The following is a 27,714-nucleotide window of genomic DNA, read 5'->3' as shown; positions in this document are numbered from 1 at the left end:
CCCTTTTTGCACCTTCCTGCTGAGACAGACGCAGTAGGCCCCGGGGCGGCTGGCACACAGCGCGGGTCGCCCGTGAGGGTCTCGGGGCTCTGGTGCCCGGACACCGCCTGCCGCTTCCCCGTTGACGGTTCGAAGCCGCAGAGGGTACGGGTGCCGCCCCGCGCTCAGACCGGAGACGCGCGGCCGAGTCAGGTTGTTATGTTGCGAGTCCACCGTGAGTCAGTTCGGTGTCCTTTTACGGGAGTTAATGCAAAAGCGTTCCATTTTTAAACACCAGAGGTCACCGAGCTTATCAGCGATAAAATTCTGACAAGATTTTGAGCAGTCTTAAAAATTATGTTGCCTTTTTTTCTCAAAATATCTCCTCTCAGGTAAAGGTTGTGACAGGAAAGGATGGGCAGACTGGTACTCCCGTTGCTATAGCAACCCAGCTTCCGCCAAATGTTTCTGCTGCTTTTTCATCCCAGCAGCAACCGTTTCAGGTACTTTTCGATGGTTCTCAAATGTAGCCTCATCCCAGACTTCCCTCCATCCAGATAATTTAACCTTCGATTTACTATTTGCTCTTCAGCATTTTTGTCCAGAGCCCATTCCTTATTTTTAAAAAGTTAAAAAGCCTTCCTGCATATAAGATGATAAAATTAAGTTGCATGAGTAAATGACAACACAGACCTTAACGCATCATCATTTTTTGTGTGTCGACTGTAACGCAGTGGTAGCGCCAGCATGCATGTCATTTAACACCATCCCGTTGAATGTGTACTCAGGATTCCTTGTGCGCTGTGTTTTAAATGTTTGGTTCTTTCTTGTGTCTCCTATCTGTATTTTTAAGAACAGTGCAAAACAGAACAAGAGAAAAAAAGGTGTAAGCAGGTGGTAACTTGATGTTTTCTGCAGCCGGAAGAAACGCTGAAGGGAGACAGTCTGGAGTCATCAGGACCGTAGGCTCCGCACGGTGTCCACGGAGGGCGAACTGAGTAGCGTTAGTTGTTTGAGAACCAGACCTCTCAGTGTGCCATCGGCGATGCCAAGAACCCGAAAGCAGAGATCAGATTCTACTAGGACGGAGTGGGTGGTTCTTGGGTCTGAAAGTGCTTTCGTGTTTGTAGCGACACTGTTTTGTAAACAGTTTTTTTAGTTTTAATTTTGCTACAGTTTCAGACGTACGTGTGAGTTGCAAAAACAGTTTTTGAAAGAACTCCCTCTGTGTCCTTTACCTGGATTCCCTGGACGTGCACCTTTTGCCCCTCTGTGGTGTCTTCGCTCTCTCCTCCGTGTGTCCGCACACGTTTCCCCCGGAAGTGGGTGACAGGCACGTGCCCACGCCAGGTCATGCGCTTTTATCCCTAATACTCAGCATCTAGTAGGGATGTCGTTCCCTTGCTTAACACGGTACAAGTCGCATCGGTGCTACGACTAAGCCACAGCCCGCGTGCAGTTTTTGTCTCTTGCCTTGATGGTGTCTTTTATACAGCGGACTCTTTTTTTTTTTTTTTTTTTTTAATTTTTTTTTTTTCAACGTTTTTATTTATTTTTCGGACAGAGAGAGACAGAGCATGAACGGGGGAGGGGCACAGAGAGAGGGAGACACAGAATCGGAAACAGGCTCCAGGCTCTGAGCCATTAGCCCAGAGCCTGACGCGGGGCTCGAACTCCCGGACTGGGAGATCGTGACCTGGCTGAAGTCGGACGCTCAACCGACTGCGCCACCCAGGCGCCCCTACAGCGGACTCTTAAAACAGTGCAGGGGCACCGTCCCCCTCGCACAGTGGAAAATCCACATGCGGCTTTTGACTCCCCCAAAACTTAACTACCGAGAGCCTATTGTTGACTGGAAGCGTTACAGACGATATAAGTAGTCGATTAATATGTTCTGCGTGTTATGGGTTTTATATATCGTGTTCTTACAGTAAGCTGTAGAGGAGGAAACCCTAAGGAAGAAGAGAAAATACAGTTGCAGCACTCTGCTGTCGCCAGCAATCTGCACAGACACGGGCCTGTGCAGTTCAAACCCGTGTTGTTCAAAGGTCAGCCGTAGTGGTTTTACCCTAGTGTTGGGTCATTGACAGTGCTTGGTTGTCGTGTCTCCATTAATGTCGTGGCGCGTCTTTAATCTGGGCTGACTCCTTGTCTTTTTCTTTCTTTTTTTTTTTACTGTTTGTTTATTTTTGAAGCAGAGAGAGACAGAGTGCCAGCAGGGGAGGGGCAGAGAGAGAGGGAGACACAGAATCCCAAGCAGGCTCCAGGCTCTGAGCTGTCAGCACAGAGCCTGACGTGGGGCTCGAACTCACGAATCACAAGATCGTGACCTGAGCTCAAGTCAGGTGCTTAACCAACCGAGCCACCGAGGTGTCCTGCCGGCTCCTTGGTCTTTCCTGACCTTTACCATTTTTAGTTGAGGCTGGCTGTTTTGTGGAATGTCCTTGGAGAGCAGGTTGTCTGACGTGGGCCGTGTAGTGTTGAGAGGAGTGCCGCAGAGGTGGCCCGTGCCTAGGTCACGGCCGTGTCGGGGCCGTGCGGTCCACGGTCCTGCAGCCGGTGACGCGCACTCTGGCCGCTGGGGGAGGACGGCGTCCACCAGGGTTTTGCAGTGGAAGTTCTTCTCTTTCCTTTGGTAAATGGTGAGTAGTTTGGGGAAGATACTTTGAGACCGTGTAAATATCCTGTATCTCATTAAACTATCTTTCCAAAATCCGATTTCACCTTAAAGCTTGCACAATGGATCGTCTAGCTCCATTGTTCCTTCTGCACTTAGCAGTTGGCCATCTGCTGTTAACGGTGCGCTTTCTATATTTGTTATGTAGGTTTTTATTTTAATCAGTGGATTATGTCACTGATGGTATTTTTTTTAGCCTTATTTAATTCAGTGAAACTCGCTCTGTTTTGTCTCTAGTTCTGTTGAGTTTCTAGTTCTGTTTTGTTTCCGGTTCTGCTGTGTGGCCACCATGGCGGTCCAGAAACCGCTCTGTCACCCTCTCTGAACCTTTGCTCTCTGCCTCTGTGGTTTTGCCGTTTCCAGAATGAAATCTAGAGGGAGCCCTACCGCATGTGGCTTCTGTCGCTGAGCGCCCACGCTATGCCATTTACCAGTAGTCTTTTCTCGGTTTGTTTATTCGTTCACCCTTTGAAGGACACTTGGCTTGTTTACTTAGCACAGCTGCTGTCACTGTTCGTATCCAGCCTTGTGTGTGTGTGAACCTAGGCCTTTGTGTCCTGTGGGTACGACGCAACCTCAAAGGAGGACTGCGGGGTGTTGCTGAGTGTGGGTTCGATCTCAGGAGAAGCTGCCAAAGTCGCCCGGGGGGAGGGGGGCTGTTCCGTGCCGCGTTCCTGCCACCCCCCCCGTGGCGGCTGGGCCTCGTATGTCCTCTCTGGTCGTGCTGACATGTGTGCAGTGGTTCCAGTTTGTGGGCTCAACTGGCCGGCTGGGTATCTTCTTTGGGAAAGTCTTGCGTTTCTTTGCCGAGTGTTGTAGTTGAATCGTGTGTGTCGCTGTCGCGTTTGAGAATTCTTTGTATCGTGAATGTGAGTTTCTTGTCAGGTACAAATTTGCACGTGTTTTTCTCCTATTCTAAGGCTTATGCTTTTCTTCTTTTACACTATTTTTCACAGAGCAGAAGTTCTACATTTCAATGCGCTGTTTTACCGTTTTTTTAATCTTATGGATTGTGCTTTTGGTGTCATATCTCAACTCTTGGTTCAGCCTGAGGTCATAGATATCGCCTGTGATTTCTCCTGGAAGTTGTATGGTCCACGGTCCCCTCTGAGTAAAGTTGTGGATGACGTGGCAGACGTACGCAGAGGTTCATTTCTCTGCGTGTTGATTTCCTGTTGTGCCCGGACCGTGTCGTACACCCACTGTTCTGCTTCCCTTGCGCTGACTTTGCATCTTGGCTGAACACGAGCCGACTCTTGTCTGTGTGGGTCTCTTTCTAGACTCTTCGGTCTTCTCTTCGTGTGTGTGTCTTTCTGCCAGTGGCACGCGTTGTCGGCCACCGTAGCTTTGTAGGAAGGCTTGAAACCAGTGTGGGTTCAGCTTGCTTTTTTCAAAATTGGTCTGGTCATTCTCATAGAAATTTTAGAATCCGCTTTGTCGCTGTCTACGGAAGTTAGATTGGGATTGTACTGAGTCTGTTGACCAGTTTGGGGAGGAGTAGTGTCTCGACCGTACTGAGCCTTCCAGTCTGGAATATGCTGTGTCTCTCTGTTTTGGTCATCTTTTGTTTTTGTCTGTGTTTTGTACTTTTCAGCATGCTGATTCCGTACCTATTTTGTTAGATTTGTAACCGAGTAGTCCGGTTTCTCTGCGGTACTACTGTAAATGGCAACCAAAAAAGAATTTGAGATGTTCCTTGCAAGTGTATAAGAATACAGGTGATTTATTTGAACCTATGTTCCACAACCTTGCTGAACTCTTTTATTAGTTTTAGGAGCTTTTCTGTAGATTCCGTGGGATTTTCTACATAGAGAATTGTGTCTGCAAAGGAGGCAAGATTTCTTTTTTCCCTGTTTATATGCCCTTTATTTATTTTTGTTTGTTTTGCCTTATTGCACTGGCAAGGGCTTCCAAATATGCTCTTAAATGGAGTAGTAAGAGTAGACATTCTTACCTTCCTCCCGATCTTTGGGAGAAAGCATTTCGTTTCTCACCGGTGGGCCTGATATTTGCCTGCGGAGTTTATAGGTGTCCTTCACCGGGTGGAGGGTTCTTTATGTCTAGTATTGATCGCGAATGGCTGTTGAATTTTGTCAGATGCTCTTTGTGCATCTGTTCGTGTGATCATGTGATCTTCTTTGGCCCGCGAGGGTGGTGAGTTCCGTCACATCGAGGTGTAATCTGTTGGAAGGACGTGTGCAGATCCTGAGCGTTAGGGTTTGTGGGCTTTGTCAAGTGCCCGCGTTGCCCACCTCCGCTCGGCCTCCTCGTGCCTCCGCCGTCGTCCGCTGCCCGTTCCCCTCCCCCTCTTCTATTACTGTGTGTTTTGATGGTCAAATGGCAGGTGATTTGGAGACCTTCAAGCTGGCCCTCGGGCGCCATTGATGTATTTGCGTCACTCTCTGAGCCCCTCCTTCCTTGCCAGCACAGAGCGTTTAAGGTTCATCCTGTGTATTCCTCAACCCAGCCCAGACTTCGTTTCTGCACGGTTCCGGTTCCCTCTGGTGGGGAATAGTAATTTGGCCCTCAGACGCGTAGGTGCTTCTTGTAACGAGTCTGACACGATCGAAGTTAAATTCTTTACGTTTGAGATCGTGGGAACTTCTATCAGCAGTGCGTCTTTCCCGTTCATGCTTAGCAGAATGGAACGCATTATCGTGTTTATAGACGGGTTGATAAATGTTTGCCTGAGGATGGGGGGATGGGAAGGCAAGGAGTGCCCGTCAGCTTACGAGAAACAGGTGTGGTCTCCACAGTGACACAGATGATTAAACCACTCTCACCCGCTACCACACTCACTAGGTTTCCAGAAGTGAAACTGGACAGAATCTGTTGACGTAGGTCAGTGGGATTCTCATCTACTTTTGGCGGGAATGTAGCATGGAGGTGTGTGGGAACATTTTGCGTGACCTGAAGAGGGGGACACGGGCAGACCCTTTGTCCCGTCAGCGTGCCGTGAGGAGTTCTCGAGCCTCTACACCAGAGACCAGCTACGGTAGTGTTCCCCGCAGCGCTGGTCCTAATCGCCCCCGCCTGGAAAGAACCGGATGTCCCCCGGCAGGAGCCCAGATCCGTGGATCGTTCACGTTCATACAGAGGAGTGCTGACGAGAGCCACCGGTGGGGAGGGGGGCGGCCGTGGTCCCGACGCCCGTGGGTGTGTGTGGGCCTCAGCCACACCTTATGGAGCGGAAGGGCTTACGGGAGGTTCTCTAGGAAGCAGAGCCCAAGGAGTACCTTGTGGGGAGGAGTCTGAGCTGACGGCGTCCCGGGAGGTGCACACTCGTGCACACTCGGCTCAGGTGGCGAGTCCCCGGGCGGGGCAGGGGGCAGGGGCGGCAGTCTGAGCCTCGTGAACAGCCCACGGGCGGTTGCTGTTACTACTCTTTTCAACTGCGTGTGTTCATTTTTCTCCTTTCCCTTCTCCACGTTTTATTATGAAGAACTTCAAACAGAAAAGTTGAACAGTGTTCAGTGAACAGCCATATCCCACTATTTAAATTCTCATCGATTTTACTATGCCTTTAAGGTGACATACGCGTTTTGGGATATTTTTTTGTGTGCGTGATATATTTTGTAATCAAATATTTAAGAGACTACAAGAGGAAAACCAGGGAGTCTCCAGTCTGAATTACAGGTCTTTGAGGCAAATATGACTGTGTGTCTCAGGAAACAGGAGAATGGAGTGTGTGGGAAAAGAGTTGAAATGAAAACACGTCCCTTGTTTTCTTTGGAAAAAACATCTCAGTTTGAGTTTTATTATTTACAGCCAGTAAGTCATAGAGGTTTTATATTGTCTAATCTGTATTGACCAATGAAACGCTAGAAATAAATTCAGAATTTTCTGTGTTGCATATGTATTAATTTGCTTCCAGAAAACGCCGAGGTAGCGCTATGGGTAAGAGGTGTCCCGTGCACAGTAATACGTACACGCGCGTGCATGCGCACACACGTGTTCACGAGAAGAACCCTTGTAAGTAGTAGCTCTCAGTGATTTTTCTGTTAGGAAGTGAATAATTGCCCATAATTCCGTCCTTCTGACACAAAGGTGTTGTATGATATACGTCAGTTGACGCGGTGTATTTACTCTCTTTCAACCAACTCTCCTCATGTTTTATTTACTTTCAATTGTTCTCGTTTTGACAGCTCCAAACATGCCATCGTTTGGAGGAATTGTAATTCACTAACTAAACCGGTTTTCCAAGTGTAGGTTCTACCTTTGCCGTTTGGAAAAAACTCTTCAGGCGCACCATCAGTGAATCAGGAAAGTCTGTGCTGCTTGCCGTGTGCCGTCACTTGGTTTTCCGCTGACAGTGGACACGCGGCGGCCTGGCGTTACTTGGCCCGGCCGGGACAGTTCAGCATTCTGAGAAGGGTTTAAGACGGAGTCTCAGGATGACTTTCGTTATTTGCGCCCAGTTTGAGGATTTTTATAAGAACCTGATCGGTTGCCAGTTAAACTCTCCAAACAAATACAGAGTTCTCAGTTTGTGTATTCGTTCGCTTCTAGAAGAACTTGAGGCGTAATTCTATTAGAGCGCAGTTGTTTACAAGAGAATACTGTCTTATTATTTAGATTTTTTTAAAGCCTCCTAATTGGAGATTATTTTTCAGTGATGACGGTGTTAGAGAAAATGAATAATTACAGTCCCGTAACCTTACCCTACAGATGCTCTTGATTCTTCCGTGTGTGTCCATATCTTTACGTGTATCGTCACAAGCGTGTAGGTATAGACTGTGCAGAGGTTGGCAGCTTAGCGTGCGGCACAGACATGCCGTTAGAAAGCACGAGTGCTTGTCCTGTCTGTGACGTCCTCGGTTTCCCTGGGCCACAGGTGAGCCCAGGGAGGCCGCCCGTGGAGCCTTGGGCTGAGAGAGCGGGAGCTGTCTCGTCCACGGCCCTCCCCGCTCCCGAGTCCTTACCCCATTCTGACTTAGTTTATGGTTGGTTGGTTGAAATTGCGTAGAAGTTTCCTCCCCGGGGACCGCCAGCTGCAGTGACCGCTTCGTTTCTTCCTCAGAATAACTTGTCTGTTCGTTGCTCGGTGGCAGACCATCTTTTCTGCAAGCTGCATTCCTGGTTCCCTCCATTGTTCTGTTTCTTGCCATAGCTTCCAGATTCCCTGCAAATTACGTTGTGTTCTATGGATACAGTCCGTTCTGATGTTTTCTCTTAAAATGGGGACTCAGAATTCAGTTCCATCAGAGACCGTCTCTTTTCTCTGTTTTCTGATTTTGTTTTCAAGAGTTCCAATAAACGATTGCTAACTGAAATCGGGTTTGTATTTTAAACACCTCAGCTTCTTTCCCAGTAAAACGCCCACGAAGACAGCGTAAAAGGAAGCGAAGTCATTCCGAAAGCAAGAGTTGGTGGCAGTGAGGAAGCCGGGACGAGAGGGGCTGGCCCTTCCTGCCCGGGTCCATGAGGAGCACGGGTGGTTTTGTTTCATGACGTCCAGTTTTCCAGCTTCTTCGTGTAGACACGCAGCCTCCCGGCACCATTTTCTGGAGGACTTTCCATTCCCTCTGGGTGCTGTGTAGCCTTGAGGACGTGACCGGGTAGCATAAGTGCGCGTCTCCTGGGCTCTGTCCGGTTCTTGTTGTGCGCCACGCTGGTCCCCGGCCCTTTCCAGGGCCGCAGAGTCCGGTCCCCTCGTCTCCTCTCGGGACTGCTTTCAGTTCGCTGAACAGCCCACTCTGCTATCCAGTGAATTCTTACTCCAGATATTTTATTTTTCAGTTCTGGAATCTCCATTTGGTTCTCTTAATAGTTTATTTTTTTCTGGTCGAGATTTTTTTCTTGTCCTTCGTTACGGTATGTTTTCTTTATGTCTCTGTGCATACTTGTTAAAGCCGCTGTAGAATCCTTGCTGCTGATTCCAGTATTTGCGTTACGCGGGGTCTGTGTCCATGGACTGTATTCTGAGTGTGGCTCGTGTTTTCCTGTTACTTTTTTATTTTTGGGTGATTTTGAGTGTCACGAACGACAGGTTACAGACACTCGGGATGCTGTTAGGGTCTTCTGAGGAGCACTGACTGTTTTGCTTTCATAGTTACTGTGTTTGAATCTTAACCGTGAAAGCCTGTGTCCCGAGTGAGGGCCCCTGAAATCTCAGTGTGGTTTTGTCGGCCTGTGCTTGGCGTCTTTGTTTTGGCGTTGTCTTAGGAGAAAGCCAGAGATCAGCAAGAGAATTCGGGGCCTCCCTGTCTCCAGCCGTCTCCTGGGGTGATTCCCCCTTCCTTCGTTCTTCTGTGGCCTCCTGCTCTCTGTCTTGGTGGCCTTCAAGCCAATGAGTCTCTGTGTGTCTGGTTCTGAGCTGCTCCGTACGGCACACACTGGGGCCTGCCCTCCTGCCGCAGACCTCCTGGTTCCCTTCCCCTCTTGCAGGCGTCTGGTCCTATCCTCCAGGTTTATGTCTGTGGGGAGTATGTGTAGTCCAATAGGAAGCACTTGGCCGTTACTGGAGACACAACCCTCTATCAGTTTTTTTTATTTAACAACAACAACAACAGCATTTTTTTATTACAAAGGTAGTATATGTTCATTGTGGAACGTTTGGAACATTTAGAAAAGTACATGCACACACACAAAGTACAAATTACCTGTAATCCTGTCCCCAGACGTAGCCACTGTTCACATATCGTGTGTTTTTCAAATCATTCTTTTCTTTCTTCTCCTTTCCTTCCTTCCTCCCCACATCTTCACTGAATGCAGATGGGGGTGCTACTGTCCCTTTGAGTCAGCCACTGCACCTTTCCCCACGGGAGGCCATGCCCTGCAGCGTGGCTGGTGCGGGCAGTGTGGGGCCCACCCTGGGACAGCAGGCCCCACAGCCCCCACAGGCCATCATGGGGCCCATGCCTTGTTCAGGGCATGTGTAACTTGGCCTTTAAAATGGTTGGCTAAGTAGAGTGGACAGAGTTGAATCGTTAAAAAAAAAATTAGCAACTGGTGATTGGTGAACATCGTCCTTAGCATTTAGCGTCACTGCAAGGTTGGTGCAGAGATGTGAATGCGTGGGCGCCCAGACTTGCCTGGTGCCTGTCTCGCTTGGCCAGTAGCTTTTCATTTGAACATCTTAAATCAGCCAGCCCTACGGTGTAGAACAGATGAGTATCAAGCGGGGCGCTAACTTGCAAGAATGCCGTGTGAAGACCCAGGTTTATCAGATTGTTGTCTGTCGAGGAGGGTTTTAGGGTCATTTTCCAGGAGGAAGAAAATCGCAACCTTCCTTTTTGTTATTCCGCTTTTGGTTTTTGGGGGGGGTGAGTGATGGCAGGCAGTGTGATGGACAGGGAGGCCGAGCTGTCGGATTTAGGACTGGTGTTTCCCGACACTGGCCGGTCCTCTGCTGTCGCTGTTGGTGCAAAGCCCGCTCGTCTCTGGGGGAGTGTGGCCCTGCATTGATAGGAAACTCTGTTAAAACCAGAATAAGATCTGTCACAAGTGCTTGTTGTCCCTCCAGAGGTAAGTTAGAGCTTGAAGCTACTTGTTACATATAAATCTACGTCACACGCGGCGGGCAGATAATATGTCGGCAGAGACTAGTGAGGCCAGTGTGGACTAATCACGATAGTTCGGTTTATGCCCGTTCTCTGAAGCACCTACGTGATCAGAATCTCATGTTTTCATTTTCTTTTTCAGCAGCAAGCTCTCGCGGGGGCCCTTGTGGCAGGGGCCGGAAGTGTGGGCGAAGCGGACCCCTTTAAGAGGCAGCAGGCGGGGCCCCCAGCAGGTACGTCCCGGAGCCCGGGCCTGCGCGGCCTCAGGGACCCGTTAGCTTCCTGCCGTGGGAGGTGCAGCGTGACGGCCGCGTGAACGCCGACGCACGTGGCTTGGGTTCATTTCTTTGTAGTTTGAAGGTAATTTTGTTGTTTTGACGACGATCAGCTGAAGAGAACACTCACGTGGCTGTGTGTGTGTGTGTGCTGGGGGCGGAGGTGTGCCCGTTGGATTGGGCGTGTCCGTTTTGGTTCTCTGTGCCCTGGCAGGCTCTGAGTCCTTAAAAGGACTGCGGGTAAAGCCGTCTTATTTTTCGAGTCGTTACTCATTTTCTCATACGGAAGTTTTTCTTCCAGTTACAAAAGCCCACATTTTACGTGAAAAAGTCGGGCAGTCGCGGAAGGCGTGACTCAAGTCTGCCTCTGCTGTGGCGGTACGTCCCGCACCCCGGCCACCTGCCGGCGGCGTCCCGCGTGCACGCACCTGAGGACGTGGAGGCGCGCTCTCTGTGACAGCTGACGACAGGGCCGTCGCTTCCTGGGCCGTCCTGTCCTGCCAGGGACCGCGCTCTCCCTGCCGGCTCTCGCTCTCGGGCGCACGGCGAGTCCTTTTCTCCTCAGACCTTTGCTGGCGCTCCCTCTCGTTACCACCTTTGTTCTTTTACGGTGAGCACAGTCGGACATCTAGTCCCAGATTGTTTTCGACGTGTCCGTCACTGTGTCTGAGGAGGAAACTCCCAGAAAGGGAATTGCTCCCTGAGAGTGTGTTGGGGGTACACACGGCCCCACGGCAGGCTCGGCCTTTTTCAGGTCCGTCTGCAGTTTCTGGCATGCTCACGTTTTGACCACTTAAAAAAAATTTTTTAATGTTTATTTATTTTTGAGAGAGACAGAGCACGAGCGGGGGAGGGACAGAAAGAGGGAGACACAGAATCCGAAGCAGCTCCACACGCTGAGCTGTCAGCACAGAGCCGGATGCGGGGCTCGAATCCACGAACCGTGAGATCATGACCTGAGCCAAAGTCGGACGCTCAACCGACTGATCCCCCCCAGGCGCCCCACATTTTGGCTTTTCTATGAAGTACGATTACTCCTTTGGTGTTTGCTAATCTGATGGGTGCAAACGTCTTTTGTTTTTCTGTGGATCTCTTCACTGTAGCTTTTCATGTTTATTAATCGTTCGTGAGTCCCCCTCTACTCAGCTGTTCATGCTCTTTGCCGTTTTGTGTGTCCCGTGGCTGGCAGTTTTCCCACGAACTTGGAAGAGCTTTCCATGTGGCGGCCACATCAGCCTTTTGCCCGCACGTGTGCAGAACCCTCAGTCTCCAAGGATGTCACTCCCCCTTCGTTCACTCTTGTATGAGACTGCTTCTAATACTTGAAGAGTTTTAATGAAAAGAAATTCTGTTTATCAGCTGTACCTTTTCTGGCTTCTGGAGTTTGAGTCACATAGAGGAGGGCCTCCCTGTTCAAAGATTATAAAAACACTTACATGTGGTTTTTCTACTACTTGCACGGTTTTATTTTTATATCAAATTGCACCTTTTCTGAAAATTATTCTAGAGCAGTCTAAGAGGCCTCGGCTTGAAGTGGGCCACCAGGGGGCAGTTTTCCAGCACCCGGGGGCGAATGCAGGCGTTCCTCTTCAGCAGCTAATGCCGACAGCTCAAGGTAAGGCCCGGCGCCAGGAGATCTCCTGGCTCAGAAAAAGCATGTGCGGAGAGGGGTCTTGTGGCCCAGCTTCGGGCCGGGATGTGCGCAGTCATGGCACACGGGGCAAGTGGTTCCTGGGGCCCGGCCACTGCTCTGAGCGCCGGTCCGCGCAGGGAGAGGAGGCCCCGCGGGCGTGCTCCCGGCCCTGGTGGAGCTGCCGTCTCCTCGTCCTCGGGCCCCAGACACCTGCGCGCTCCTTGATCGCTGCTGCAGTAGGGACCCCGGTGACCGTTCTGTTCCGCCTGATGCTAGCTTGCGAAGGCCGAGCGCCCATCTTTCCTCTCTCGCGGGCTCACTCCTGCCATTGGGTTTACGGGGCCAAGTTGCCGCCGGTCGGATTCCCCGTTGGGAGTGTGTGATGGCTGAGGCGCGGGTCCGTGACGAGCAGCGGGTGGCTCGGGACTCCAAAGTCAGCGCTGCCGGGACTTCTCCTGTCTTGCAGGAGGGATGCCTCCTGCCCCTCAGGCCTCTCAGCTCGCCGGACAGAAGCAGAGCCAGCAGCAGTATGACCCGACCACGGGGCCTCCGGTGCAGAACGCCGCCAGCTTGCACACCCCGCCGCCGCAGCTCCCCGGCAGGCTGCCCCCGGCCGGCCTCCCCGCCGCGCCCCTCCCGCCGGCGCTGCAGTTTGCTCAGCAGCCGCAGGCGGTGGAGCCCCATGCGCAGCTCCAAGTCCCGGCCAAGGCCCAGCCGCCGAGCGCCCCTGTGCCCGCGCCCCCGCCCGGCCAGCTGCCCGCCCCACCGCCGCAGCCCGTGCCGCAGGCCCTGCACACCCCGATGCCCGGGAAGGCTCAGATGCAGGCCGCCCCGCTCTCCCAGCCGCAGGTACTTGGTGGGCACCTGTCCTGTCGGTTAGAACAGGAGCAGAAGCTAAGCGTGCTCTGGGTGGGGCGTGCGCCACACCGCCGTCGCGGGGTCTGCCCGTGGCTCGCTGTCCCGCTCGGAGCCAGTCCCCTGCTCAGCGTCGTCTTACCCAGCTCTGGAACCACAGTCAGGTTGTTGAAACACCAGAGAACAGAACAGCTTTGGTTGCTGGTTGCGGTTTAGTGGGAGCTCAGAGGGCCGCGTGGCCGTTGTCCCGGCTGACGTGGCCAGTGGTGTGGGAAGGGTGCCGTGGGAGCGCCGGCCGGGCCTGCTGCTGGGCCCTCTGCAGTGCTCTGCGCTCCGTGAACCTGTGTTTGTATCCATCGTGCTCCTCCCCTGCGGGTTGCTGTTTCTGAAAAGCGTGTGGTGAACCGCTCACCGTGCCCGAGGGGCGGTGGGTCCCTGAAAGTAAGCGTGAACCACTGGGAGCACTGCAGGGAGCACTGCGGGGTGGCCGGTGGTGTTCTCAGGGAGCTGTCTTAGCATGTATGATGGAGCCCCTTGGGAAGGCTTCCCCTGCCTCTCCCCATTTCCCTTACGAACAAGGGGGTTTCCTTGGTGGCTTTCGACTCAAATGCTTCGCGGCTGCTCGAGATTGATGGTGAGGTTTGACCTTGTGTGGAAATGGAGCGACAGCAGTCACGGCTGCTTTGTGCTCGCCGCGTGCCTGCCACCGCGTGCCGTGCGGAGCACTTCGTCAGCTCTGCTTTCGCCTGCCGGGCAGCCCTTTGCCGTAGGATCTTTCTTGTCCCCGTTTTGCCATAAGAAGGCCCAAGGGGCCGCGTACCTGGGCGAGATCCCGCAGCCTGCGGCCGGAGGAGCTGTGGTCTGCACCCCGACTGCGTGCGGGGCCTCTCGTGTGGGCCCGCGTCACGGCTGCGCGCGCCTTGTGGAGGAGGGTGCTGCCGCCTGGGCAGCCGAGCCTCCCCGGGCCACTGCTTCCCTCGGAGCTTTGTGCAGGCCAGCCTCCGGGTTTGGAACGCTTGGTCTCTCTGAGCCGCATGCTGAGGTTTTGCCTGGATTCCACGACCCGCCCTTGTCGATGAAAGGATCAGCTCCTTACAGACCCCACGGAAACCTGTCCCATGTGCCCTGGCTAGGGGCTGACGGACCTTCCCTGTGAGGGCCCCAAACGGCAGGCGGGAAAACACGTCAGGCCTGTGGGCTGCACGGTTTGTGCTGCAGCCTCTTTCCCCCGCCGTGGACGCTGAGTGGCCCCCGAGCACGCACGTGAGGGCCGTGGGCGGACCTCCAGCGCCTTCTCTCCACACGGTGCGGCCGGCGGCGGGAGGACGCTGGAGGCCCGCGCCTGCTTGGGTGCGGTGTTGCGGTCTGTGTCTTCCCGGGTTCCAGCTTGTAAATGTGGCACGTTGGCAGCCGTCGGCGCTCGGCCCTCTTAGGCTGTGCCGGCGCCTTGCCCGCCCTGCTCCCGGCGCCCCCACGGAATTCCCGCATGAACTGGGCTTTGTCTTTGGTCCGGGAGGAGGGCCCTCTGGTTGCACACGCTTTGACGTACGGAGAGGGTGTCTCACCCAACGGCCTACCTGCCATGACAGGGGCACAGGGGATTTGTATTTGCTTTCCAGAAAAAGGGTGCAAGGTGACCACTGGGTGGTTTTTAGTTTAGAAGAATCTTATACAACTAATCCTAAAAAAAAAACCATAAAACGGGAGAAAGTGCTAGAAAAGGTAAAAACCAAAAGAAGCTCCCGTGGGATAGCCAGCGCGTGAAAGCCCATCTGTGACGTGCTGTGTGTGTGTGTGTGTGTGTGTGCGCACACACGTGGGGCTCGTTCGCACTGCCGCAGGAGGGGCTCCGGCGCGCTTGCCGATGTCGGCACATGAGCAGGGCTCAAGTCTCCTCTTCACTTCCGGCCTGTTTTCTGCCCGCCAGGCGGTGGCGTCCACAAGACCACCCGTGGACCCCGCCCAGCCTTGTCAGCGGCCCCCAGCAGCTGCCTCTTCTACCTCGTCCCTCGCTCCCGCCAGCGGCTCTGGCCCATCACCAGCACGGGCCTCCACAGGGAACAGACCCTCCTCAGCAGCCAGCAAGTCACTGTCTCCAGTCACCTCCCGGTCCCCAGGGGCAGCCGTGTCAGCACCCCCGAAACCGCAGAGCCCAGCTCAGAACGCCGCCCCGCCCCAGGACAGCTCTCAGGATAAGCTGGCAGAACAGATAGCACTGGTAAGTGCACTTAAAACCATCTCAAGAAGGTTGTAAAATGTGTTCCAATTTGTGAAGCGCATTTGATTTTAATTTCTAAGGATGCGGTAGTTTGAAACTGAGCACTTGGTAGTGAGGACGGTCGAACATAGTTTGTGGTCGCTTAGAAACCAAGGTTACAAGCAGGTTGTCTTTTTTTGCATTTTTAAAAAACTTTTTTTAATGTTTATTTCTGGGAGAGACAGAGTGTGAGCAAGGGGGTTGGGGGGTGGGGGGAGGGCAGAAAGAGAGGAAGACACAGAATCCGAAGCAGGCTCCGGGCTCCGAGCTGTCAGCACAGAGCCTGACGCGGGGCTCGAACCCACGAACCGTGAGATCGTGACCTGAGCCGAAGTCAGACGCCCAACCAACTGAGCCGCCCAGGCGCCCCTCGCGGAGGTCGGCTCGGGAGAGAAGGTCCGTTCTGTGCCGACATCACAGCCTGTGCTCGCTTGTGGGCTGCGGGTGAGGGTCAGGAGGGCTGCCCAGGCCGGCGTGGCCGTGGCCCAGCACCTAGTTAGCACTTGCCGTTTGTGGGGTGACTAAGCGGTGGTGTTGTTAGACTTCGTCAGGGGAATCTAACCCGTCAGAGTTGGCAGGATGCCGCCGCCCCGGTGCTGCCGGCTGTCCTCTGTCAACCCTGTGGCCCTGTGTGGCCAGTCTTAGGCGATCGGTTCCTCCCCTCCCCGGTGGTTGTGGAGCAAGGGCCAGACGTGTGTCGTGTCCCTTGTAAGCGCTCTGACGCGAGCATTGGCCTGTGCCTTGTGTCCTTGATTCTGGGATGGGGCGGGAGCCTTCGACCCTCGTGTCCAGTCTTGTCTTTCTTGCTGAGGCTTCGTGGACGCGGGGTCAGAATTAGCGGAGTTCGCTTCTGATCATGTGCCGGACGCCCCCTCCCCTGCGCTCCCGGCAGGAGAACCAGATCCATCAGCGCATCGCAGATTTGAGGAAAGAAGGCCTGTGGTCCCTCCGGCGACTGCCCAAACTGCAGGAGGCCCCGCGCCCCAAGTCGCACTGGGACTACCTGCTGGAGGAGATGCAGTGGATGGCCACGGACTTCGCCCAGGAGAGGAGGTGGAAGATGGCCGCGGCCAGGAAGGTGGGCGAGGCCCGGTGGCCGCGTGGCCCGGCTCGAGTACGCCGCTGTGCGTGGTGGCGTCCGGACCGGGTCTCGGAGGGGGCCGGCTCCTTCGCGCGAGGAGCGTTTTGCTGTTGTCTGGAAAGCGACTGCCCTGTGGCTTCTTCCCGAGGGGCCGTCTTGGGAGTCCCGGTTGGATGGCCAGGGGCCAACGCGGTCTCCCGTGGCTCTGGGATTCGCGGAACGGGATGTAGGTTCCCTTTGTGGCCGGTCTGTCCTGGCACTTGGAGCGAGGATGCCCGGGGTGAGGCGGGGTGGGTGCCAAGCAGGCTCAGGGTCGGGAGTGGGCAGAGGCTGGTGAGTTGGTGGGCAGCTTGGGTCCCGGCCCTGCCTGGTCTTGTGGTCTGGTGTCCCCCCCCAGTTCTGGCAGAGGGCGGGTCTCCTCCTCACCAGTTCCAGAGCAGGCACCCCGTCCTGGGGCGCTGCCAGTAGAAGGTACTGGGAGTGTGGACAGGGACCAGAAATGTTAGGTTTCCGCATACGAGGCAGCTGTGTCCTTGCTCACGCGTAAGTGGCACCTGGCCCTGCTCTCATGGTGCCGCATCACCATCTGTCCCTCAGGGCCAAGCTGTTCCCTTCTTCCCGCGCCCTCAGGCCTGGGGGGCGGTCCCGTGTGCCCTGCTGTTCACCTCCGTCCCCTCTGCTGTCCCCACGTAGGTTTGGTAGAGAGAACCCGAGAGCTTTGGAAACAGTGGGATGTGAGCATAAAAGGTCTTGAGTCCCGTTAATGGAATTTCAGAGAAACCTGACTGCTCCTTGGGCACATCTCACAGAGGAGGGTGGGCCTGAGCGTGTGGGCACCAGGTGGATGGGGCAGGTGGCAAGCCACCGAACCCTGTGCTGTGGCTACGTGCTGCCCCTCTCACACGGCCCTGTGCCGAGGGTGTGATCAGACCAGGATGTCGCCCCGAGGAGTCTGTGTGTGGGTGGCCATCTGCAGTGTCCAGCTGGCCCCCAGCTGGGGGTCCCACAGCCGGGCGTGCTCTGGCTCGTAGTGTGTCTGTTTCAGGTTCCTTATCGGCACCTTTACTTTTTTTAACGTTTGTTCATTTTGAGAGAGAGAGAGAGGGTGCAGGCGAGAGCGCGCCCGCGTGTGAGTGAGCCCACATGGCAAGCGGGGGGGGGGGGGGGAGGGAGAATCCCAAGCAGGCTTCACGCTGTCAGCACAGAGCCTGACGTGGGGCTCGATCCCACAAACTGTGAGATCGTGACCTGGGCTGGAATCAAGAGTTGGGTGCCCAACCCACTGAGCCACCCAGGTGCCCCTCTCAGCACCTTTCTCGAGGACTGCTGGGATGATGTAAGAACATTTGTTCTAGAAAGCAGTTTGGGATTTAAAGCAAAAGCCTCGAAAAATATGAATCACCTCCCCCCAGCATGTTTCGTGCCTTGCAATTAAATACATCTTGCTGGGGCGCCTGGGTGGCTCAGTCGGTTAAGCATCCGACTCTTAATTGGGGCTCAGGTCATGATCTCAAGGTTTGTGGGATCGAGCCCCACGTTGGACTCTGTGCTGACAACTTTCTCCCCTCTCTCAAATGACTAAACGTTTAAAATAAATAAGTGTATGTTGCTGCACTTGTGCAGCGGAAGGGATGCTTTTGTTACAAACGTTACTCCACGTTTGGTGGGAAGGTGTGAATCACATGTCAGATGACGAAAGAAGGCTGTAACACAATTTGGCGTTCTTTCTGGAGAAAAATAAGCGTGGTTAGCAAACGGCACTTTGTGGACAGTCAAGTGGGGTGTCGGCGGGGTTTTTGCTGGCGCCGCGTGTCCCCCGTGCCCTCAGATCAGACAGAATGTGTGAGCTCCCAGCTGAGAAGTTCCTGCGCTGTGCGGACGCGCCTCCTGGGGCGTGACTCCAGGCTCTTGACCTTTCATTTGCTAGCTCGTCAGGACTGTGCTGCGCCATCATGAGGAGAAGCAGCTTCGTGAGGAAAGGGGAAGGAAGGAGGAGCAGAACCGATTGAGACGAATTGCTGCCTCGACTGCCAGGGAAATAGAGTGCTTTTGGTCAAATATTGAACAGGTGAATCCTGAAATTTAAACGAAATTTAAGTTAAACCTGACGGCACCGACTGTGCCTTCCGAGCACGTCTGACCGAGTGGCCCAGAGACCCAGGCGGGGAGAGCCCGCAGCGTGGTTGGCCGTGAGCGTGAGCACACGGGCCCTCGTCTGCCGCCTTGGGTGCCGTGTGCTTCGCGGGGCTCCGAGGGGCTCTGCGGCGCTGCCGGTGCGTCCGTTAGCGTGGGCGCTGTCCCGGGAGACGGCTCCGCCTCGCTTCCCGTCGCGGGCAGCGGGGCTCTCGCCACCCGGTGGGACGCGGGCAGCGGGCGGCTGCAGAGCGCCCGCAGCGCTGCGCCGAGAGCTCCGTCATCAAGTGCCTCGGGGGGAGGTTGGGACGGCCGTGCTGTCAGACGCTGTGGCAGGACCTCCAGAAGCCCCCTCAGTGCCGTCTGTGTCCCACTCTTTGTGCCTAGGTCGTGGAGGTGAAACTGCGAGTGGAATTGGAGGAGAGAAGGAAGAAGGCCTTAAATTTGCAGAAGGTTCCCAGGAGAGGTAGGACTCTCTTTAAAAGTCTTCACCGTTCCCGGCGCCGCGCCGGGACCCCGCCGACCCGCTGCTGGCCGACGTGGCGGCACCCAGGGCGCTTGCGCGTTGGTTTGAGCATCTGCTCGGCCCGACACTACACGTCTGCCTGCGTGGCCGCTCTGCAGCTTAGCTCAGCGCTCTGAGGCACCCCCGGGCTGGTCTGCTTTTGGGGTGCTCTCAGGATTGAGGGTCTGAGCCAGTCACTTGGGGCTAGGCCCGGACACTGGGCTGAGTTCTCCAAGGCATTCGCCCCCGGTGGGGCCCTGCTGTGGCTGCTGGGGGGTCTCCGCGGCGCTCAGAAGCGGCTGCCCCGTCATCGGGCACTGGCAGAAGCGGCTGCCCTGGGGGGCGGGGTGGCACGGGCGGTGTGACGGCCCTCCTCCTGTTGATGAGGAAGTCGAGGCAGAGTGGTGGCCTCTGCTCAGTCCTACGGCCGTTAAGATTGTAGAAATCACAGAAATCACAGAAATCACAGAATGCCACCTAGCCTCCCTGTCCCTCTCCAGATCAGAGACGTCCGGAGAGCGGCCAGCGCACTTTGTAGGTACAGGGGTGCGGGCTGGTTCCCAGAAGAAAGGAGCGGAACTCACTCCTGCTGTCTTCCTCCCGTGGGGAGGTGGCAACGGGGTGCAGCCTGCACAGGCAGCGTCAGTGAAAGCGAATCATGTTCCCTGTCTCTAGGAAAAGAGTCGAGACCAAAGGGGCTTGATGTTTTGCCAGAAGCTTTCCTGGTAAGTTGAGGAGGGCTGCTGTACGGGGTAAGAGTGTGGAAGCCGTGTGCGTGAGACGTGGTGCCTGGGGTTCCTCCTCTTGTCTGGAGAAACGTGGATGCCTCCGTAGTGTGCTCTTCTGTTCAGAGTCGGTTCACTTTGGGGAAGATAAATGGTTCTTCTCCTTGTTAGGCTCCCATGGGGTGTTGATCTGGGGACATGGGAAGACGTGGGTGGGACTGTGGGGTTAGTGTCACCTACCTGCTGCCCAGCGCCTTTCCTGTGCCCAGACTGCTTGTCCTGGGCTCACCAGGGCCTTCCCGGGAGCACGCGAAATGGACGCTTCTGCTTCGGTGTCCTATTCTTTGTGAATTTTATTCTATGTTTCAGGAGTCAGCACTGTCTGGAAGGAAAAGAAAAGCTAGCACATCCCTGACCGATGACGAAGGTCTGTTCCCCGGTACTCTCTTCGCCGTCTGTGTGACGAGCTCTCAAACTGCAGGCCAGGGGCATCCTCAGTGTAGTCAGGGTGCCCGGTGGCCCAGTGACTTGTGTCACGGGACCAGGCACCTTGGAGGGTGGGGGAGGGGACGGTGGAGGAGGCAGAGCGCAGGACCTTTTGTGGATAGTTTGTTTGCGCGGAGGAGCCAGCTGGGAAGGGCGGAAGCTGGTGGAGAGAAAACGTCGGCTAGTGACAAGGCCACAGGGGGGCTCGTGTGCGGATGGAGGGTGGGCCCGCAGCCACCCAGAGCCTGCCTCTGTTGGGAGTGAGTTGCGGGGTTCACGGAACAGCAGGCTGGGCAGTGGCTGACTGTCGTCTGAAACGGGAGATGACAAACTCAGAGCGAACCCGAGCAGCAGGCTGGTGGGTTCTGCGGCGGGGTCAGCCGACGGACGAAAAGTGTGACGTCACTCCATGTGCCGCTGGGGAGGTCTGTCGTGTATTGAACCGGGCTGTGTTTCGCAGCCCGAGGAGGGAGGTGAAGTGCGGTCACTGGGTGCCTGCTCACTGAGGAAGCCTGCGCTCGCTCGCCTACCTCGAGGGGTGGAAAGGCCCAGCTCTCTGCTGGCTGGGCGAGACGGTGGCGGAGCTGGTAGCGTCTCGTGAGCAGGTGGGAAGACGCGGGGAGGTCTGTTTCCCTGACACCTGGTGGGGGCCGTTTCAGTGGAGGACGAGGAGGAGACCATAGAAGAGGAAGAAGCCAACGAGGGGGCCGTGGACCACCAGGCAGAGCTGTCCAATTTGGCCAAAGAAGGTAGGCTGTGAGCGTGGTGCTGGGGGCGCTCAGGGCTCCAGAAAACGCACGGAAGTGCGTGTAAAATCGTGTGAGACTAGCGACCCGCCGGGAAGCACGCTGTGTGCCGGCGTGGGGGTCCCGCCGGGCAGCCTCGGCCCCGCTCGCCCCTGCCGTCTGTACACGCCGCTCGGCTCGCTTGCGGGACCGTGTGTAAATGGCATAGCGCGCCGGGCCTGTCGCTTCTTCGCCCGGCTCCTCTGTTCCTGGGCCTGTCCGGTGCTCGTGTACCGCTTACGCCTCACGGGCTCTCCCTGCCGAGCCACGGCCCCGGGCGCGAACATGTCACTGACTCCCTGCTGCGTGCTGCTGGGCGTTCCGCTTGTCCCCCGTTCTGCCTCCGCGCGCTGCGGGAGCGCCCCCGTGGCCCGTGCCCACGCACGGGAGGCGGGTGGGCCGGTGCGCACCACGGTCCGCCGTGCAAGGCCGGCCGGGCTTGGGCTGCGGGTTCCTTCCGAGCCCCTCATGTCAGGGCGCCGGACGCTGTCCCGCCGGGGTACTTCTGCCGAGCCGGCGGGCTCCTCTTTTCCGTTTTGGGCTTCCTTTCTCTGTCATCTTGTGGGTGGTGTTTGTTTACGGCACACGTGCGTCCTTCGTGGTTACTGTGCCGTGGGCACCTCCTGGCTCGTGTGTCTTCATTTTTCTCACGGGACCTTCTGAAGAACAGGCATTCTAAATCTTGGCGCACTTGAATTTATCTGCTTTCAAAAACCCTGTTTTAGCCTCAGGGTCACGAGGACGTCTCCCTGTTTGTCTACAAGGTTCTAATTTTAGTTACGTGTTGATGTCTTTGAACCGTCAAGAAAAGCACCTGTCTGTTGTGTGAAGTCTGCGATTTTTTTTTTTTTTAAATCCCAAAACAGATCACAGCTGTCCTGGCGCCCTTTGCCAAGCGGGTCCTTGCTAGCTGGTTGTCCCAGTCTGCTCAGCCCACTCCCCTGCCCCGGCCCTGTGCTCCCCCTGAGAACCAGCTCCCCTGCCCCCCCACCCCGCACCCCCCCATGAAAACTGGCCCCCGTCGCCCCCCGGCTCCGTGCCCACCCTGAGAGCCACCTGGCTCCCTCCCCGCATCCTTCTCAGGGCAGCCTCGGCTGTCTCCGGCTGATTTAGGGTACGCCTCTGATTGGCTCATCAGGCTTCAGAGGAAAATTGGTTGGGAATTTTGATATGAACGTAGTTGAGCCGGCGGGTGATGGCGGAGAACTGCATCCTTACCAAGTTGAGCGTTTCTAACCTCTGATTGTGGCACGTCCCCGATCACACAGGTCTTGGTCAGGAGCTGCCGGGCACGTTTTACGATCGTGTGTTTTTTGTTAGATTTATTTCTAGGCGTCTTAACCTTTTTTGAAGTTGCAGTGAGGAATGCGTTTGTTGGCGTTGGGAGAGCCGCGGCCGCGTGACGGGATGTGACGTGCAGCGGCTCCACCCGGCTCACGATTGCTCCGTGGCGCGTTCCCTTCCCCGCCGCAGTGCGACCACTCTTCCCGGGGAGTCTCGGCCCCGTCTTTTCTCCTCCTGCAGTGGCACACGGAGTCGGGGGGGCTGGTGCCGGGCGCCCTGGCTCACTCGCGGTCCTAAGTGGCAGCGGCTCGCTCCACCGCGCAGGCAGGCGCTCTGGCTCTTCTCGCGTCTCCCCAGTTCCCTTCCCGCATCCTTGCTGCCGTGGCTTTCAGAGCTCGGTGTCACCTATAGCTCGGAGTCCATGTTGGTGCTGCACTGTGGCGCCTCTGCCAGCGTGGGTGGGTCACAGGACCTGGCAGGGGTGGGGGGTGGGGTCCGTTAGGGCGAGCTCTTTGTGCAGAAGGTATCACCGCTGTTGTACCCGCTATTCAAAAACGGTTTTGCTCTATTTTTGTTTGACTTTTATTTGATGTTTCATATTTTTATGTATCGCCTTATTTTCTATCAATTGTGTTTTTGTAGTTACACTTACTAGTTTATAGGTTCTAGTATGTATTATTTTAGAAATTTAAAAATTTTTTTATGAATAAAAGTTGAGTTTCTTAGTCTCATTTCAAAGATTCTCATATTTTATAAAGAAAAGTGTCTTAGAGCTCGTGTCAGTAATGGGCAACAGTTACTCTTTGGAAAACATCAATGTGTCTTTAGAAAGTATGTATTTTTTCCAAGGAGTTAAAGCCAAGAAGCGGAGAACCTGTGAAGAAGGCCCTTTCCCCTTTGCCGCGGCCCTCCCTCTGCATCTTCTTCCCAACTGCCTGTCACCCCTGATGTGAACTAACCCCTCTTCTCCCCGCAATCCTTTCCAGCCGAATTGCCCTTAATCGATTTGATGAAGTTGTACGAAGGAGCTTTTCTGCCCAGTTTCCAGTGGCCGCAGCCGAAGCCTGACAGTGAGGAGGCGAGTGAAGAAGAAGGTCTGTGTTCAACCTTTAAAAAACTGAAAAACTGAGCCTTAAAGCAAAAGCCAAAACACGTAGGGGTTTGAGTTGCCTTCGTTTTCTTTTACTCTGATGGAAGAAAAAGTTGCAAGTGTGTTTGACGTATAATTTTCTGTTGATGTGGTTTTGTTAAACTTTATGCTGTATTTAGCTTATTTATCTTGAGAGAGAGAGAGAGAGAGCGAGAGAGAGAGAGAGAGCGTGCGTGCGCGTGTGTGCAGGCTGGGGAGGAGCAGAGAGAGAGGGAGAAAGAATCCCTAGCGGGCTCTGCGCTGTCAGCATAGAGCCCTACACGGGGCTCGATCCCACCAACTGTGAGATCGTGACCTACGCAGAAATCAAGAGTCAGCCGCTTAACTGACTGAGCCACCCAAGCCCCACTGTTTTTATTTATTAACTTGGTAAAATTTCAGAATACCCGATTGAGTTGTGAACAGCGTAGAAATATTTTTCTCAGATTTGTAAAAGTCATTATTTTATAGGCTTAGAATTCATCATATATATTCAGGCTACGCTAGTTCTGACTTTTTTTCAGTTTTATTAGACATTCCGAACAAACACACAGGCTGCACCAAAAAAAAGCCTACTTCGTCTTATTTTCATTCTACTTGTTCTGATCCACAGATACGGATTCCTGTGAGCAGAGAGGCTAGGGGCAGGCAGGACCAGAGGGAGGGCTGGTGGCCCCCTTGCTTGCTGAGTTTCCCTTTCTTGGTGGTGGGGGTAATCACTAAGCCCTTAGATACCCGTAAATCTGGTGACGCCAGCTCCTAGTCGCTACAGAGACCTTCATTCTCCGTTTTCACGCAACAGCTTTCCAGAGTGGTTCTACAGCTGGTAGCGTCCTAGGAATTTCTACCCACGTATTTGGTCGGTGTTGTTAGGTAGTAGAACGGATCAAAGACAAAACACTTACTGCATTTGAAGTATTTGGATTCTGTCAGCTCGTTCCCTTTTTATTCTTTCCATCATAAAACTCTCGCAGCGGCTACAGACCCGTTTTTCTGTTCACAGATGTGGAAGACTGCCCGGCTGAGAGCCGGAAGGACGTGGTTCTCATCGACTCGCTGTTCATCATGGACCAGTTTAAGGCTGCAGAGAGAATGACTATCGGGAACCCTCACACAAAGGACATCGCGGAGGTGACCGCTGTGGCCGAAGCTGTCCTGCCCAAGGGCAGTGCCCGGGTCAGCCCCACGGTGAGGCACCGAGCTGCCCCCCCCGGGGGGCGGTGTCTTGGTGAGGCCGAGAAAAGGCTCGTGACTTCCCTGTAACTGTTCCAGATGCAGAGGTTGGCTGTCAGGCAGAGCGAACGCTGCTCTTGCTTCCCTAGGTCTCCTCTGTGGTCCTCCTGTAGGCCCACCGAACGACTGATTTGACTTCACTGCGGAGAAAAGTGTCTAACGGGTAGTTTGAGGAGTATTTGGCCCGTGTGTTGCTGCAGGTGAAGTTGAACGCCCCATCTCTGTTGTATGGCGCGCTCAGAGATTACCAGAAGATCGGCCTGGACTGGCTGGCCAAGCTCTACCGGAAGAGCCTCAATGGTATATTGGCAGACGAAGCCGGGCTTGGTAAAACTGTACAGATCATTGCTTTTTTTGCCCACCTGGCTTGCAACGAAGGTAAGATTTTGTTGTTTTGAGGACCGCGTATTCGCTAAGACCGACGGTGGGCGGTGCGTCGGGCTGGAGGGTGGGGAGTGTGGCCTGTCTTCCCCTGTTCCACTGCCCTGCGCTCCGGTCCAGGACCCAAGAGACCAGGGCTCAGAAATACGCGTCGTCTGAACAAGCAGAAAACTCATTTGCGGTCCGCGCTAGATTGAGCAACTCACTGAAACTCAAAATCTGACACGGTGACGACCCACTGGACCGTGTGACCCCGGTGTCCCCCGCCAGTCGGGACCCGTGCCTTCCCTGGGCTGCGGTGCCTGCACCCCTGCCTCCCGACTGGGCCTGCTGCCTGGCAGTGCCTCTGCTCCCCTGCCTGAGTTCCTCAGGGAGCGGCTCGCGGGCCCGGTGAGTGTTCCGGGGGCCGGACCACAGCGGAGACCCCGGCCGCTTCCTCGCGCCTGACTCTTTGGACTCACACGTCACCAGTCAGGCCCCGCGGCCTCTGTAGCGGCACGTTCAGGGGCCGGCCCCCACTCACTGCTCTCCACCCGGCCTGTGGGTCAGGAGCTTTCTTGTCCCCAGCTCTGTGCCTTTGAGGGGGCTGTAGAAGGGCACGTGCCTGGTGTTTTTAACATAGGACGGGGGCTTACATACAAGTGAGTCTGGGACAAACAGCGTGGTGGTCACGGGCACTAACCACCCCCCATGCAGACAAAAACCCGTGTGTAACTTTGACTTCCCTAAAACTTCACTGAGGATATAGTTAACCGTTGATCGGGGGCTGAACCTAGAGCACGAACAGACGACCAACACTTATTTTGTGCATGTGTTACGCAGCGTGTTATTAACGATAAAGTGAGCTAGAGGAAAGAAAATGTCAGGGACGTCATCAGGAAGAGGAAACAGAGTATCATGTGTGTTGAGAAAGATCCGTGTGTGAGTACGTGAACCTGTGTGGTTCACGCTCAGTTCACACTCGTGTTGTTCCCGGGTCGGCTGTAGTGTTTCTCTTGGAAAGGAAATGTTCTGATTCCAGACTAAACGGGGCTCCTGGATAGCGGAGCAGACACGTTCTCTTCCTCTTCACGGACCTTCGGAAGCCAGGAGGAGGCTCATTAAATTAGGGAGGTGGCGTCCTGCCATGGGGCGCATGGAGACCTGGGGGGATGCGGGTGTGGACAGGGCTTGTTCCCTCCACTCGGGGCGGTCCCCCCGCCCCGTCTGCCTGCTTGTGGTGCACTCCCCTCACCACCGCTAGTACGCGCCTCTTCTTTGCCCTGTGTTTGGAAAGATTGATCCAGCTCAGTCAGATTTTAAATACAAACGGATCGACGTCAGGGCTCCTTCCTTTCTCGCATTAATCGGTTCTGGATTTTGCCCCAGCTCCAGAGTCTCCAGCTCTCAGGTTCTGATAGCCCGCTTCCCCCTCAGCACGCCACCTGGCCTCACTCTCTGGGCGTTGAGGTGAAAGGGGTGTTGGTTACCGTGTTTGTAATAGTAAGAAATTGGAAGCAGACAGCACTTCCAAAAACGGGCTTTTGTTCCATCGGCTGAACGAACGAACGGATCGGTCGGTCCTTTGCGCGCTCGGCGTTCGCGTGGCGCCTGTGCTGCTGCGGGCGCTGGGCTGTGCGGGAGGCCCGCCCTGGGCGCCTGCGGAAAACCAGAAGCGTAACTGTATTCTGAATGCGGCTCTCTTAAAAACTCTTGGTTCTCGCGGTGGGGGAAGGGCACCCGGGGTTGATGTGCCTCTCTCCTCCTGGAGCATGCCTGGCGCAAAGCTTTTATCCACTTCTGTGATTTCTTCGCGAAGCGGTTGTTTCCATTCTTGTTCACCTTCCTCTTGAGCGGATCTTCTCGGAACCGGAGGGGACGCTGTGCACGGGGCGAGCACCGGTTGCACACATGCGCGCTGCGTGCCGTTTTCTCGAGGCTTCTGTTTCCGCTTTCTGACCTGGTTAATGTTTCGTTTGTAGCACGGAAGTTGGCGTTTGTCACGTACATGTTATTCTAATACTTGAAAACGTTATTCGGAGGACCGAGTGGAAGCGGAGGGTTTGGGGCGGTCCGGCAGCCGGGCCGGGTCTGCACGCGCCTCTCGCGTCCTGAGCAGGGTCCCCGTACAGGAGAGCTCTGCCCCGCGCCCGCAGCGTGCTCACTCTACCCGGTCCTCCTTCGGCAGCTCCCTGTCGAGTCTCTCCAGTCCAGGGGCACTGGCTGAGCGGGGGCGCGGTGGGGGGACGCCTGTGCGTCATGCCCGGGCACTTCGTGCGCATGCCTGCCGTGCTTCCGTGCTCGGCACGGTGCCGGGTGCCTGCTTTCTGTTACAAAAAAAGGGTGAGGCTTTCTGTTACAGACGAAGGTTCTGTCTCTCCTCTCTCACGTAGGCAATTGGGGCCCTCATCTCGTGGTCGTGAGGGGCTGTAGCATCCTCAAGTGGGAGCTCGAGCTGAAGCGCTGGTGTCCCGGGCTCAAAACCCTCTTGTATGTGGGCAGCCACCGAGAGCTGAGAGCAAAGAGACAGGTAGGTGGGTGGATGCGTGGAGTACGTCGCACAGGAGGGTCTCCGTCTGTGCGGAAGGCAGATTTTGAGGTGTCAGGCGAGCCTTCTGGCAGTTCCTGATTTGGAGCCCCCTAAACGCACAGATGCCCCGTGAGGAAAGCCCCCGGGCGAACGGGCACCCTCGTGCCCGGAATCGGGGGCCGTCCCTTCCCTGCTGCCTGCACGCCCCTGAGCAGCGTAAGCCCAGCGAGAGCTTGTGCCGCGCACGCCCTGATGCGCGTGTGGTAAACGCTCGCCGGGCTCTGC

At 55.2% G+C, this 27,714-nt stretch overlaps 1 protein-coding gene across 14 annotated transcripts in view; it reads left to right on the top strand.

The window, feature by feature from the left end:
- The window catches only part of EP400 (E1A binding protein p400), a 98,783-nt gene that overhangs the window by 16,433 nt on the left and 54,636 nt on the right, over positions 1-27,714 (top strand). For 9 of the 14 annotated variants that reach the window (XM_045041966.1, XM_045041968.1, XM_045041975.1 and 6 more), the window contains 15 exons: positions 372-482; positions 10,301-10,391; positions 11,941-12,048; positions 12,533-12,915; positions 14,849-15,139; positions 16,071-16,256; positions 18,187-18,327; positions 18,780-18,858; positions 19,573-19,622; positions 19,992-20,049; positions 20,768-20,857; positions 23,164-23,271; positions 24,310-24,494; positions 24,740-24,917; positions 27,293-27,429. In XM_045041966.1, coding sequence (XP_044897901.1) covers positions 372-482; positions 10,301-10,391; positions 11,941-12,048; positions 12,533-12,915; positions 14,849-15,139; positions 16,071-16,256; positions 18,187-18,327; positions 18,780-18,858; positions 19,573-19,622; positions 19,992-20,049; positions 20,768-20,857; positions 23,164-23,271; positions 24,310-24,494; positions 24,740-24,917; positions 27,293-27,429 — 2,196 coding nt within the window. The remainder of the gene's footprint in view (positions 1-371; positions 483-10,300; positions 10,392-11,940; positions 12,049-12,532; positions 12,916-14,848; positions 15,140-16,070; positions 16,257-18,186; positions 18,328-18,779; positions 18,859-19,572; positions 19,623-19,991; positions 20,050-20,767; positions 20,858-23,163; positions 23,272-24,309; positions 24,495-24,739; positions 24,918-27,292; positions 27,430-27,714) is intronic. The other 5 variants (XM_045041974.1, XM_045041973.1, XM_023241252.2 and 2 more) reach the window with 3 other exon arrangements.

The sequence above is a fragment of the Felis catus genome, chromosome D3 (assembly GCF_018350175.1).
Source record: "Felis catus isolate Fca126 chromosome D3, F.catus_Fca126_mat1.0, whole genome shotgun sequence".
In the NCBI taxonomy this organism is placed as follows: Eukaryota; Metazoa; Chordata; class Mammalia; order Carnivora; family Felidae; genus Felis; species Felis catus.
Note: the sequence above shows the minus strand (reverse complement) of the source record. Positions and strands in the feature narration are given on the sequence as shown.